At 38.1% G+C, this 15,901-nt stretch overlaps 1 protein-coding gene across 3 annotated transcripts in view; it reads right to left on the bottom strand.

Annotated features, from left to right (window-relative positions):
* foxk1 (forkhead box K1) overlaps positions 1 to 15,901 on the bottom strand; it is a 123,390-nt gene that overhangs the window by 70,695 nt on the left and 36,794 nt on the right. For 2 of the 3 annotated variants that reach the window (XM_043711909.1, XM_043711910.1), the window contains exon 2: positions 5,531 to 5,725. The exons of the other annotated variant lie outside the window; for it this stretch is intronic. In XM_043711909.1, coding sequence (XP_043567844.1) covers positions 5,531 to 5,725 — 195 coding nt within the window. The remainder of the gene's footprint in view (positions 1 to 5,530; positions 5,726 to 15,901) is intronic. 3 annotated transcript variants of the gene reach the window in all.

Here is a 15,901-nt window from a genome sequence, read left to right as displayed (position 1 = left end):
TCAAAAATCTATCTCAGCCCTCACAAATGGCAAGCAGTCTTCAATCCTCAGAAATAATTCCTCCTCATCTGTCTTAAATTGGTGCCCCTTTATTCTGAGGCAATGCTCTCTTACCCTGGACTATCCCACGAGGAGAAACATCCTCTCAGCATTTATCCTCTCAAGTCCCTTAAGAATGAGATGTTTTGGTGAGATGATCGCTTACACTTCTGAACTCCAGTGGGTAGTGTCAAGCTGTTTAGCCTTTGCTCGTAGGACAATCTGACAATACCAGGGATCACCCTCATAAACCTTCTCTGAACTGCCTCCAATGAAATGATATCTTTCCTTAAATGAGGGACCAAAACTACTCTCAGAATCCCAGATGTGGTCTCCCCAAAATTTTGTAAGGTTCCACCTAAGACTTCCTGATCTCATAGTCTAACCGCCTTGAAATAAGAGCCAGCATTGCATTAGCCTTACTGATTAGCTGTTGTAGTGGTTCGTGCACAGTAACTCAAAGCTCCTTAGAGAAAAATTGCAGAAAGCTGCAACACTATTTAAATAATACTCCATTCCCACCATAACACTTTTAATCTTTCCTTTCCCTCTCTACTTGCCAGAGTTAAGAATGTTCCTTCCGCACAGAAAGCTCATCTTCTGTCAAACTCCAGCAAAAACCCATGCCTTTCAATCACAAAAATTGTCTTAAATTACTCTTCTTTGTAGGTTGCTTTCATGTCAGTGGAATATCCATCAGTGGAAATGATTCAGTAAATATATTCTGTGCCACAGACCAGGACAAAGCAGCAGACTTTGTTAGGAAGTGGAATGCAATGTTAGTAAAACGAAAATTCATGATGAAAATGAAAGGCACAAATATTAGAGTGTCAAGGCCCGCTCGTTTAGAATTACATGCTTATAAATAAATAGATGCAATCATTTTCCCTCCTATATAGGGCTCACTGGGACAAATTGGCAAAGCCAGTGCACAATTTTATTTTATATCTAATGCTTAAATGTTGAAATTAGTAGTCAGCAGCAAACTATTTCTTGCAAAAAGAACACAAGGAGTATCAAAGAATAGAATCAAAGATCAGCAGCTCAATTCTAATAGCTGGCAACAATGATCAGGCAGGGTGCTGTTACCAAGCTCCCAACCATTACAAAATCCAACACCTTTTAAGTACCCAAAGGCCACAGAATCAGCTTCCATTTCATAACGCAAACACAACATCCATTGAATACCATTTATCTTCACATGTCCTGACTGAAGTCAGTCATTCTCAAGAAAATTAAAGATTAAACACCTGCTGTTAAATAACTGTATAACTTGGGAAAAAAAATCTCATTTAGCCTGGTGAAGGTCCATATTCTCACTATTTCACAAAAATTACCAATGATATTTTTCTTAATTACTTGCAATGTTTCACACAATATATGGGACAGAAACAGGCCAGCCCCGTCCAGAAACTGAACTGGAACAGCCATATAAATATGTAGCCGAAACAGCAGATCAGAGGCGAGGAATCCTGTGGCAAGTAACTCACCACTGACTCCCAGAGTCTGCCCATCATCTACAAGGCACAATTCAGCAGAGTGATGAAATACTCGACACTTTCCTGGATGAGTGCAGTTATAACAACACTCAGAGCTTGATACCAAACAGGAATCCTTGAAGCTTCCTTGATTGACACCTCAACCATTAACTTGAGTATCATGCTCAATAGCATGGTTTTGTGAAATTGTGTATGCATAGGCCATTGTTATCAGGGTAAAGCTTTGATTTTAATATTGAGATTTTAATCAAATTATACAAATATGTAATAGCATGTGCTTTTTTTTTGTTTACCCGAGAATGACACTTCAGTCAGGACATGTGAAGGTAAATGGTGTGGCACAGTGGAATAATATGATCAACAATTGCAGCAATTTGCCAAGGCTCCTTGAACAGCATGCTCCAAACCCACAACCTCTACAACTGAGAAGGATATGTAATACATTCTGGTTTGGCCAACATCATCCACATCCTGTGAATTCAGATAAAAATGCACAGTTGTGTTTTGTTAAGTAGCAAGCACATTGGAACCATGATGTTGTATCGCTCTTACTTCAGTTAAATGAATTTAACCATTATCTGAGCCCTTGATCAGTTGTTACTGTGTGACACAATCTGACCAAGTATTAGATTGTAATATATCAATAGATGATTATTTAAAATAAAGGGTCTTTAAACGAGAGTGGGGCAAAATAAATCATTTAAAATTACATTACCATTTATCAATATCATAACTAATAGAATTGGGCTGTTAAATTCTTTCCCTTGTAATTACAAATAAAATCAAAAAGTGGAAAATGCTGACTTCTCCATAGCACAGAGGCTGGCACCTCTGATCTAAGCACTATGACCTTGCTTAAGCGCAAGGGCATCAAAAGCATTTGCACAGTTTCAGGTCTTCAAAGAAAATACTTAGTCTTGTGATTATGCTTGTATCGTAAACTGGTACTGCATCAACTTTTTGCCTCTTGGAAATCATTGCAATATTTCCTGAAGAACTTAAGTTAGTCCTTTTCATCTAATGGCATTTCAGAGGCTTCTCATATCCCTGTCAGAATAAGAATTATGTTAAACTTGTACAAGACTATAATCAAGCTGGACTTTGAGCTACACACACACTTCTGGTCTAGAATACTATAAAAAGGATATAGCATCACTGGTGAAAGTGCACAAAAAGCTTGCAAAAATGCAGAGTCGTTAAAAAGTATCGAGAAAGATTGAACAGGTTGGAGTTTATTTCTTCAGAAAATTACTTGCCATTGTTAAAAATTATGAAAGGGGCCAGGCACAGTAGTTGTAGAGAATCAAAACCCCAAACCATAAATAAATGATAGTTACTCATAAACCTAACAAAGAAATAAAGAAAAGTCTCTTTATTCAGAGTCAAACCAGTTACCACAGGAAGTGGGTGAGGCAAATAGCTTAGATACTGTTGAAAGGAAACCAGAGAACACATGAAATGGGAAATAGAGATAGGCTGAAACTCTAAAGGTGAGGTTTTTGGAATTAGAGACAACCCTCGCAAAATATAAATAACACCACAAATCAGGCTAAATGGCTTGTTTCTTATGTTATATATTATATTATTGAATACCTCACTTGCATATGTACAGAAAACTATGCCTCCTTAAATATGTATTACCAGCCCAAAATATTAAGGGAAACCTTAAGATGAAGGTCTAAACAAAGAAAACCAGCACACGCAGAGGCTACTACTGCAAACTAGAGCAGACAAGTTACAACATACTAGTAACTGATATCACTTAACAACCATAGCAATTTCCATAACATGTGACAACTCAATCTTAAACAAAGCAGCATAGCTATTTACCATAGGAGGGCAATATTTCACTTTACAATTTCAAAGTCTTCGTAAAATTAAGCCATTTAACAAAACAACCTCTGACGAATCCCAATTTAACACTGGATCATAAAATTTGGCCTTAATCAGGAATGAGGGGAAGACTGGTACAAACACTACTAATCAGCATTTAACATGCTTGAATCTTATGTGATTATTAGGAATTTTTAGGCTCTACAAATTTTAGTATTGGTAAAAACGAACATTCTTGTATTCTAACGCAATTTGATCAAAAAGTCCAACAATATAGTTAGTATAACTGAAGTTACTTTGTACAAAATTCTTAATTTTTTTATGAAACTTGGGCCAAAATTATACTTCTCCAAGTTGCTGAACTACTTCCATCACTCTATCCGAGTCAATGCGTGCTCAACATCTGATCAGATAGATCTGCACAGTTTAAAAATGTGTCAGCTTATTCAGATTAACACCCTTTTGCAAATCTTACCTGATCAATGGCATTGACTACTGTAAAGAAATGGTGAAAGTGCTGGCATTGACTATGGAATCACTGCTTCCATAGTCAATGCCAGCACTTTCACCATTTCTTTACAGTCAATAGTTAATAGCAAGATACACCCATAGCTCTAACAATAAAATTTACCAACATTGAAATTACTGCAAGTTTGGAGATCATGGAAGATCTTTCAAGAAAGTGTTTCAAGAATGCATGCTCCAATTATTTTATACTCACTCAAGCCTCACAGCATGCCTTCCGTCGCTCTATCCACTTTAACGAGCTAACAATTCTCTTTGCACCTCAGCCACCTATTTAAAAAAGCTTCTTTTATGTCCATTGCGCCTTTTGCACTTCAATTAGCTTTTTAAAAGTTGATCAAATCAAATTGGTCCAATTTTGTAACCTAAACCCTGCAAAAACATATGTAAGCTATTTCTGCCTGAGATTCTCATCATTATAGGAGAACACGTAACTCACAAAAGGTTCCTCGTTAATTTTAACAGGGTCTGTATCTAACTCTCTGTTCTATTCTCAAGTACAATTTGCTGCACCTGCCTCATTCTGTTGCAACCATCTTAAAAATAAAATTTCAAAAATTATGTCAGTTGTCTTCCCATTTTAATTCCATTTTTTTCCTCATGTTCTTGGTGTCTATTTTTACTTCAAATTATTTTTAATCCATTTGAAATTAACATTCTTTATGTTGGCTGTTTATTTTATAGTCCTTACTCTCACTGTGATAATATCCTTTTGAGGAAAGAGAAATCCTTACAACTCAACCCAAAACTCCAACACCACTGGGGAGTAAAAACGTCCCCAAGAATCAACCTTTGAAGCTTGTCCGCACCCAACCTACACATTATACAGAGTGGTACCAAAGTTATCTTCTTCACTGAGCTAATGAAAAAGGTGGGTATGCAAGTTAATCCTTACTCATAATAGGAAAGGGTTTCAGTCATACAGTAAGAAACATGACAAAATAACCACCTCTACACTTTTCCAAAAACGCTTGCTTAAAATTAACCAAACCATATAGTTCATTCATTTATAATGTTCTCAAGTTTATGTTGTTTTAAAAGAATTAGACAGAATAAGAACCTCTAACTTTAATAGAGAACCAACATACACATTTATCCCATCCAGTGGGCGGCACGGTGGCACAATGGTTAGCACTGCTGCCTCACAGCGCCAGAGTCCAGGGTTCAATTCCCGCCTCAGGCGACTGACTGTGTGGAGTTTGCACGTTCTCCCCGTGTCTGCGTGGGTTTCCTCCGGGTGCTCCGGTTTCCTCCCACAGTCCAAAGATGTGCAGGTCAGGTGAATTGGCCATACTAAATTGCGCGTAGTGTTAGGTTAGGGGTATGGGTGGGTTGCGCTTCGGCGGGTCGGTGTGGACTTGTTGGGCCGAAGGGCCTGTTTCCACACTGTAATGTAATCTAAAATCAATGCTCTGCCATGGAAGATACTAACAGAATTTTGTAACTACAATTCTGGTACGGTTACATGACTAGGCCATTCTGAAAATTAGACCTTCTGAAAATCAGATCACAGGCATGGTCTTAATACCCCAAATTCAAATCTCTTCCATGCTGTAGGACTAGCAATTGGAACACACTGTGGCACACTCTCATTGAAGTCAACACAAATAAAATCTTCAGCGTTTGGCTCCTACCTGATAGTACCAGTGGGTGAGGGGATAGGACTGACCAGCTCAATATTAGGATCAGGAATGTTAATTTTAAGTGGTGAGATCTGTGGGCGGAGTGGGTGGATGGGAGATGGTGGTTGCTCCTCCTTCACCTCCTGCTTACTGTAAAGCGATGTAAAAGTAATCTTTATCACAGTGCTGGGAAAACGAAACATGCATCTGAAAGGAAAAAGAGAAAAAGGGTTAGCAAGGGATGATGGGAACAAATAGATCATAAACTATCTGGATAGGATATTAAACTAAGTTATTTAGCTACAAGATCAAGGTTAATATATGTCTGTCTACAATGCAATTCACTGAACTAAGACACAAAGGGGTAAGTTGCCAAACTTTAAATAATACCCAAAAGTCAAGCATGCTGGTATTTTCTTAATTTAGTGTGGTCCTCATTGCACAACTAGCAAAACCATTGCACTTTCAACTTCCCAGGATCTACTAGAACATGTCATCTAAATGCTCCATCCATATCCAATACATTCATTTGCATTTTCACTATACTTGCACAATTCTGCTGACATATCCCATAGATAATCTTCCTCCCTTCCTCCATGACTAATGCATGAAGAATCTTTGGTATTTTCTATTTCAGATTTTCAGTAATTGCTCTTTTTGCTTTTATACTTGTATAACTTACATAAAGCAAGTTCACAGTGAAGTCAGTGAAATAGAAGTCACTGTCATAGCTTGTCAAAAGCGAATTTCAAATACCAGGTTTCTGTAGCCATCGGAATTGAAAATACAACAGGAATATTTGACGATGTTGTGATGCTATCAGGTTCTGTACAAATTAGCACAATTGATTATCAGCACTGAATTGCCCATAAATTATAGCACTTATTTACTAGTTATTGGTCCTCAAACATTTTTAAATGCAATCCAGATGGTAGCAGAAATAACTGAACAAACGGCCTTAATCTTAGTAATGAAAGACATCCATGAAATCCACATATCTGGCGGTGAGGCTGTAAGGGTAGAGGTAAAAAAAAAGTTACTTGTTGAGAAAAGGAGGTCGAGGTACAAGAAAACAATGAGTGGAGCAATTTTGCGATTGAGCTTTCATCTACGAGCCAGGCAGTCAACTTCATTTTATAGTCACCAAACAAAGACAAAGTCCGTATAGGTCAAGTCAGCAAGTGAAAAACAGCATTTCCAATCTATGTGAGCAAATAGCAAAAGCCAGGTCTCTAGACCTCTCTGCAGACAGTAATGTCACCATTTTCACTTTACAGCACTGTATCTGAAGTCTGAGCCACTGTTTGCAGGAACATGGTAATAAAAAGAGTAAAGGAAATGTTGTATAATTGTTTATAAGGAAGTCAAATGAGCAGGCAGTCTGGTGGTATGAACTAGAGGCTTACTTTAAGAAGTGGGCATGCTTCTCTAGCTTCTGGGGGAGGGAAGCAAACAAAACAAAAAGCAAATTTGGTAACATCCTGTTATGCACAGAGAGAAAAACAAGTCGACTACCAGACTTTCGCATTACATTCTAAGCCTTTCTTGATACAAGTGCAGATAATCCAATTTAATTAAAATTAACAGATTAACAATCTGAAAAAACTGAAACATTAGAAATACTAAAAATTGAAATGAAATCAGAACTGAAGTGGTCAAAAACAAAGGTTTGAAAATTAATAGCCAAAGGGTATCTGAAAAAAATGTTTCTGACCAGGAATCATGTAATTATAATTTTTTTTATGAATGCAAATACAGTTAGGCACATCAATTAGATAGACTTCCTAAACTTCAAGTGACTCGAAGCATTAATCGTCCCATTGTTTATCTTCTCTTAGCACCAAATCTGTGGGTCAATGTATTCCTGTCAAACCACCAAAGTTACCCTCAGCATTTCAAGCATTCAAACGCAGTTAATGAATGCAATATAGGATGAAGTCTATGACAGACAATAGGATGTGATCTTGCTGGATTACGTACATGTGAAGTGAAGGAAAGAACTTCAACAGTGCTTCACAAATTATTTTCCAATGTGACTCCATTTTAGCCCACCCAACTTTCTCGTGGACAGTTAGAGATGGACAGAGATCAGCCTGCCCACATCCAAAGAAGAAACATACAAGAAAAAACCTGAAAATTAAGAACCTTAGATGCCAACAAAATCATACGCACATAAAGCAGCATTGTAACATTCAGTATATAATTAAAGTTTGTTTTAGATCATGTGATATCATTAATAATAGATTATTGGAAGAAGTTGCAAGAAAACAGCAGATAACAGTGCAAGCAGATAGCTGGCAAAAAGGACTAAATGCAGATAAGCATACATTTTGCAGCAAAATACCCACTAAAGAAAGTTTAACACACCTCTAATGAGTAGAATGGAGAGAAGAGGAGCACAGATATTTAAATCTTTTAAATGACTGACTGTTTCTATTTGCAGTCAAGATTACAGTGGTGATGGAAAAGCACAGCAGGTCATCAGGCTTTTGCCCGAAACTTCAATTTTCCTGCTGCTCAGATGCTGCCTGGCCTGTTGTGCTTTTCCAGCACCACGCTAATCTTGACTCTAATCTCCAGCATCCGCAGTAGCCACTTCCACCCTGTTTCTATTTGCAATGCAGGGTTAAATGGGGTGCTGGGTGTTATGAACAGAGGTACGAAGTAGAAAAAGAAGAACGTGACACATTCCTTAGGCCACTGGTAAAATATTGCATGCAGTTCTGACCACCCATTACAGAAAAATAAGTACCAGAGCTGTAAAAAGTGTAGAGCAAATATTTGGAATCATTCCAGGAAAGAGGTTGTTGTCATGAAGAAAAGCTTGAAAAATTGGAATAATTTCCACTGCAACTAGAGGCTTTCAAGATTTCAAACAGCTTCACTGTGTACAGTGAAAAATAATTTCCACTTACTAAATCAGTTATAGGACAACTTCAGTAAATCATAAGAAAGAAAATAGAAGAATCTTTTACAAAAGGTGGAACACTTTACCATACGTAGTCATTTAACCAGACACATTCAAAAGGTTTAAATAACTACTTGAAAAGTAATCTTAGAAATAGGAAATATACAGAAAAATTGAATTATGTTCACAGCGCCTGATGAAGACCTAGCATGACTACAGACATACTGGGCTGATTTTATAAATTCCACTGGCAGATCATTGAAACAACAGGGTCTTCTCTCATGTGTCAACCAGAGACCTGAATCATCCTCCCTAGCAGATTTCAAAGTGTGCAATTACGTATAGGCATCAAAGGACATCACAATGTGTGATGTTCAAACTCTAAGCTAGAGCATGATGCCAGTGATTCTAAATTGTCTAAATTATATTCCATTCTTATTTTTATATTTACATTTACACTCTCCATTGTAGGGAATTCAATAGTATGTATTAAAATGCATGCGTGGACTTCAAGGTAAATAAAACAAGTAGTTCTGACTACAAACATTAACCACTTCTGTTACAAGGCATTATCCAATGTGATAGGTCCCACTAGGTAGAAATGAATGGTTTAGCTATACAAATCGTCATTTGATTGTGGAGAACAACATGAGTATTGCTGGAAAGGGACACAGTTCGTCAAATATTTGTGTTGCACTCATCAGAACAATCCAAAAGAATACTGATTTAATGTTCCCCCTTAAATGGGTATCCTTCTGAAATGCCATGATAGTAACACAATAATTTATTAAATATGTTTTTTCAATGACAACGGTTTTACATTTCTAGCATAAAACTTTGTGTCCTCAAAGTCTTTCCAGATGCTGGCTCACCTGCCACCTATTTTTAGCACTATTTTAAAATGTAGATTTTCAGATTTTGTTTTAATACTAAAGCCATATTTTGCAATCCAAATTTAAAAGAAACACTCATTATCTTGAAAACTAGAATACTTGGGAAAACATTGAAGTACATAGCACCAAATTAGCACTCAATTATTGCCTTTATATGAACACGAACATCCATGTTGTGTCAAATACAAAGAAAGTGTTGACAGATAATGGCCACTTATCCAGGATACAATTCCAGTGGGTATATAAATCAATAAAGCAGTCTTATTGTATGCATCAAGTCTTGGTACGTACATCATGTAGGATTCTCATGTTTTCTCATAATCTAAATAACATTGTTCACAGACAACCACTACTGGATGTTTTATGTGGCAAATTTAAATCCAAAATCCTAGTGGCAATGTTACCAAACTCTTACATCAAGAAACAGTACTTCAAACTGAGCCTCAAAGACCAAAGTGTAATAGGAAAATGACCAATGTATTGGCTTGATAACTAATGATTTACAATTAAGTTACTAAAGCAAATTTAAAAAGTGACACTTGATCCTTTCCTAAACTGCTAGCAACCCAAAAGCAAAAACAAAATTATTGAGGAACATGGAAATCTTTTAAAAGGACAAATCATTGGAGCTCTCGCAAATCAGGGGTAAAGAGTTGTGCTTTCAGTTCAGTGACCTTCCATCAGAATTGGAAAAAAATCTCACCTCTCCCCAATGCTGACCATGGTCTCTGACACTCTTCCAACCATGTGGAAATGCCAGAGTTAGACTCGGTGGACAAGGTCAAAAATCAAACGACACCGGGTTATAGTTCAACAGGTTTATTTGAAATTGCCTGCTTTCAGAGCTCAGCTGCTTCCTCAGGCATGTTATGATAAAGAGGTAAAAAAACACAATATTTATAAGTAAAAAAGTTAACAAATTTTAAAGTAGCTGTCCTTGTTGAATCCTTTAGTCAGTTAGGAAGTAGACTGCTGATTAAAATGCAAAATCAAGTTTCTATTCAAGTCTTTGTTCCTAAATAATCAAAGGTTTTATCAACATATAAGAGCTGACATCTTAGTTAGACAATGCACTTTAGGTGTGAGGTCCTGCTTCAAATCTGTCTATGTTCTAAAACCTGACTTCAGCTTTTTAATTTTTTGACAGAGAAGAATCTTGAATGAAATAATGTGTGTGTGTTTAGGGTGGGGGAAAGAGAGTGCACTCGTGCATTTGAGAGGACACAAATGTATGCACGCATGCTCATGTATATATGAGACATAGAATGGATGCGATAGTGTTTGTGTGAGAGAGGGTCTGTGTAAGTGTGCGTCTGTGTGTATGGAACTATATAGTGTGCTGGGGTTACCTGTAGTGTGACATGAACCCAAGATCACGGTTGAGGCCATCCTCATGGATACGGAACTTAGCTATCAGCCTCTGCTCAGTGCTTTGTATGTCACATATCTTAAAGTCTGCCTTTGAGGAGCCTCATCTGAAGATCAGAGGCTGAATGTCATAGAACACCAAAGTGCTCCCCCAATGGAAGGGAACCCTCCCTTCATGTTGATCGTTGTGCAGTGTACATTCATTGGTTGTCATAGCATCTGCATGGTCTCACCAATGTAGCATGCCTTGGCATCCTTGCCTGCAATGTATAAGATTAGCTGAGTAACGAGTACCAGTCGTGTACGTGGTGGTGGTGGTGGTGGGGGGGGTGTTCCCATGTTTGATGGTAGCATCCATGTCGATGATCTGACATGTTCTGCAGAAGTTGCATTGGCAGGGTTCTGTGGTGGTGTGGTCGATGCTGCCCTGAAAGCTGGGTAGCTTGCTGCGAACAATGGTCTGTTTAAGGTTTGGCAGTTGTTTGAAGGCAAGAAGTGGAGGCACAGTGAAGATCATGTACAATACAAGTCAGAACAGCACCTTATTATTCAAATCAGACGACACTTTGCAGCTTTCTGGATTCAACACGTTTCAATAATTTCAAATCATAACTTTTGTTCCCATATTTTCAGGCAAAGCTTTTGGTAATAATTCAGATTTTCCCACTTACACAATTTTTTTGTTGATTTATCACCCTCTCTTTTTGCTCTGCACTCTCTCATATCTTCTACCTGATCACAGATCTTCCACTTTTGTTCTTTCTGCCCATCTTTTCCTATCCCAGTATTCGCTTAAAACCTAAAATCTCTAACCTTTACAATGCTGACAAAAATGCATTCCCCCCAGAACACCACAGAAGCTGTCTGACCCAAGTTGTTCCAGCAATTTCTGCTTTTGTTTACATTAATACAAGACTGGAACCGAAATAGCCAGGGGCATTTGGTTACTAATCTCAGTTTAAAATGGTTCCTTTACTCCTCAACACATGTGGAAATGTAATAAGACTCTGCTTACTGCTTTCTCAGACAGTTCCACCAAGAATGGGAAATCACAGACAGAGACTTGCAATCGACCACTCTGTGCCTAAACCAAAAATAATAATTATGAGCTCTGAAAGGAAACACATTTAACAAATGCTTTCTCAGCGTTTAATGAAAAGGATCAGGGGATGAAATTTCATTTGTTGTTTAAATTAAAATCCTCAAAAATGGCTTACACTGTTGTAAGTGCTACCCACAGACAAATCCTGTCTAGCCCTGGTGAGCCAGCTGGTGTTTCATGTTTCCAAGCCCAAGTACAAGAATGCTAGCTAAGAGTTTATGGCCACACTTTACCAGCGATTTTGGTCCATAAAGTTGTCATTTTACTGAACAGCTCAGCTATTGTACTTTGGAGCCAGTGCGAACATTAACAAGACTATCTGCATTCAGTCGAGTTAGGAGGGACTAGAGTGAAGGGTGGGAGTATCCCAAGATGGATTTTCATCGATTATAAACTGACAAATGTAGTAATTGTTTACTTTTGGTCACTGAATTTAGTAGCCTGACATGCAGCTTTCACACAGATAGCAACCTTCATGAAATAATAATTTTAAGAATCACTAAAACTGATATGGTAGCTTGTGCATGTTTTTTAATGTCAGGGTTTCCTGACTTTAGCAAATCTAGCCATCTTACTTTGGGAATGCCACCAAATAATAGAGGTGCCAGTGTTGGGCTGGGGTTTACAAAGGTAAAAATCACACAGCACCAGGTTATAGTCCAACAGGTTTGTTCGAAAGCACTGGCTTTCGAAGCGCTGCTCCTTCATTAGGTGGTTGGTCCTTCCCTAAAGGACTTTAGTGAACCTTTCTGACAATCAACAATGGCTTCATGGTCATCATTAGAATTTTGTTTCCAGATCCTTTATATTGAATTCAAATTCCACCATCTGCTATGGCAGGATTCAAATCCAAGCCCCCAGAACATTACCTGGTTCTCCAGATTAACAAGTCTAATAATACCACTAGGTCATTGCCTCCACAGTTTAGGCCTGGCCAAAATTGGTTCCTTTGTCTCTGGAATTTCTAATCTCGACCAAATAAAGCACAACATTCATGCAATACATTTAACCACTGTGACCTACAGCTCTACCATTTTATGTAAGGCTGAGCTGGACAGGACGAATGGCCTTCCTTACCCATATATACTTCTGTGACCTTTATAAAGCATTCAAGCTTATGGGCACCAACCAAGTATCCAGAATTTTTGTGAAGCCATTATTCTGACCAGTTCTATGACTTTTTTCCTTCATGCATTTCAGTGAAAGATTAATATACAACACTAAATTCCCATATAATTATATGCAGTTGCAGCTCATCCACCTTATTTATCAAAAACTATATGCTGATACACATTCACAATGAACTTAATTGTCCTTGATGCATTGTATCTTTCATTATTCCATATTATCAGCTTCTCCAATTCTTCGTGAACTTTGTTTTTTTCTCTCTAATCTTACCACTGGGTTTGCATCCCTATTAAGTTATTTTAACCACTTCCCATTAGCAGGATACTAATCCATGTTTGGGTGCTACCTGTCCAATAGGTTCCATCTCCTCCAGAACGAGGATCTCCCTCTTACATCCTCAGCTACACAACTATCTGCTCTATCCTCCTATCTCTATACTCATTAGCAGGCAGCACTAGGAATAATCCAGGTTACCATTTTGAGCCCCTGCTTGCTTTCTTTCTCAGTTCACCAAAATCTGCCTAATCACAAACACTTGCTGGGCATCTCCCCCACAACAAAACCACTCTGAGCTCTGCTTAGTAGAACCTTAATACTGGCACCACAAAGACTAAACACCGGCCTGGATTCACATTATAAAGCAGTGTACCTGCATCCCCCATGGAAGCAGCTTTCAGCATTGTTCATAGCCAGTAGCTCTTCTTATATTGGAGGAGCCATGCGTCTCAAACAGAAAAGTGGTTTTCAATACTTTCTACTGATGGGAAAAATGTATTAGATTCAAACAAATTTTCCACACGTGTGATGGGTTTGTCTCTCTGAACCAAACAATTTTAATTAAAGGTATATGCAGATCCTTCATGCTACACAACACCTGATCAGGTGAAGGGGTAATAACATTCACATGAACCATGCTTCTGTGATGTTGTCAACAGTAATATTTACCATTTAAAAGAAAAGAACTGGAAACACTTCCAAGCAAAATCCTGCCTGAATAAGCATTTTACGCAAAATAAACTACAGAATTAAAGCAATAAAAGAGTACTTTTAAAGTATTATTTACTGGATTCAGGCTGTTTCCAGAAAAAAGCAAATCCACAAAGTGTGCACATATTTCCGGCAGAACTAGTTCATTATGTGCAAATTACACATTTTTGCTTCTTGTAATGTAATTTTCTGATAGATGCAAGCATCAGCAAATTTACATACAGTCATTCCTTTTCCCCACTATAGTCTTTCACTGAAATGCACAAAGGAAAAAGTAATGTACAACAAGGTACTTTGGTGTTGTGGATTAACTAATCAAATTCCTATATAGCTATATGCAGCTGCAACTCATCCATCATTTTGCATATAGCATGGCAGCACTGAAGGGGACACAGTACAACACACAAATATGCTGATAACTTTAACACAGAAAAAGATTTGTACTGCAGTGTCCCAGCATGTGACTTGTTATAGCGCATTCACTCAGCCAGATGTGAAGACAGAAATGAAGCAAAAATACTTAAACAAGATTTTTAAAATATATATAAAGTAAATGAGCTTCACACTCAACATTAGTTAGGTCAGGAAATCCCAAACTTTACCAGATCACATCCTGACACCTCTCCTGCTGAGTTAGCAGGGCAGAGGGAGTAGCTATTTGTAGAAGAACTTTAATGCAGAAAAAAATGCCCCAAGGTGCTTCATAGAGAAAAACCATTGCTGTTAAGCCAAAGGTGATATTAGTTGGGCAACTATAAAGTTGGGTGGGTAACAGAATTGTTACAATAAAGTGGGAGGATGTTCAGCCAACATGTCTGAGTGTGTTGAGGAAATGAGGTAATGGAGTTAGAATCTGGACAGCTGAATGCATGGTCAGTAACACTGGACAGGCAAGTGAGAACACATCAGACACGAAAAGACTGTAAGGCTGAATATGGTATTAGCCATAGGGATGAAATTAGATCATCAAGGTGTTTAAATTTCAGAAGTCTGAAAAATGGAAATCAGTGCAAGTCAGCAAGGACAAGAAGGATAGATGAGGTAAGTTTACAGTTAGCAGGAGTTTGGGATGAATTAAGCTTGTGGAAGGTCAGACAGGAGAGCACTGGAATATTCTATGCTGCAGATCTAGTCAGGTCTCCCTTTCCACAACTATCTTTCCAGTAAAATGACTACATCATGGCCAATTGCCACTTCCTGCTCTTGTTCCAGACCTAGAAACATTTGTTAATTTTGCTTTAATTTCTACCTTTCAGTTACCTTCACCGTGGTCCATCTGAGTCTTGTCTTCTCTTCCCTAATTTTTTAAGTAAGAGATTGATTGTCCATTAATATTCATTTCGAAACTACCAACTTCCAGAGGTCCCTCGACTGTACTTCCTCACAACCTGCTTCTTGTTCACAATTTCCAGTTGCTCCATCTGTCATGTTAAATGAGACACAACAGTACTTCCACCAACATGTGTTCCTTTATCCCCAACCAAGGAATCCCACACCCATTTTTTACATCATCATCTTGCTTTCATGGCTTTGCTTTTGGTCAGAGCTGATCTTTACTCTGTGGCTAACACTTTTTTTGCCTCATTAATTTGTCTCCTCCAGGATCATTACCATTTCTTGGACTTTTGATTCTATAACATCTTTGATGACCATCTCCCTCGAATCTTTCCCTAAACTTCCCTTTTGCTTCTTCCTGCCCCTACCCATTTTTCATCAGCATGTCATATTCCCAACCCTTTTCAGTTCAGAAAAGTCATCATATTGGACTCAAAACATTACCAGTACTTCCACAGATGCTGCTAGACCGGTTGGGTTTCGCCAGCATGGTTTTATTTCAGATCTCCAGCAAACGTTGCTTGCACTTATGTTGAAACAGTCAAGCCTGGATGAGGAGAACATAACTGATGGATGATGCAAAACAGGAAGTGGTTTTGGACACATAAATCATCTATGAGAATGGGCAATAACTACAAGGATTGTTTCTCCCCACATAAAGC

This window comes from Chiloscyllium plagiosum, chromosome 21 (assembly GCF_004010195.1).
Source record: "Chiloscyllium plagiosum isolate BGI_BamShark_2017 chromosome 21, ASM401019v2, whole genome shotgun sequence".
In the NCBI taxonomy this organism is placed as follows: Eukaryota; Metazoa; Chordata; class Chondrichthyes; order Orectolobiformes; family Hemiscylliidae; genus Chiloscyllium; species Chiloscyllium plagiosum.
The sequence above is the reverse complement of the archived record's forward strand: the minus strand, read 5'-3'. Positions and strand labels throughout refer to the sequence as shown.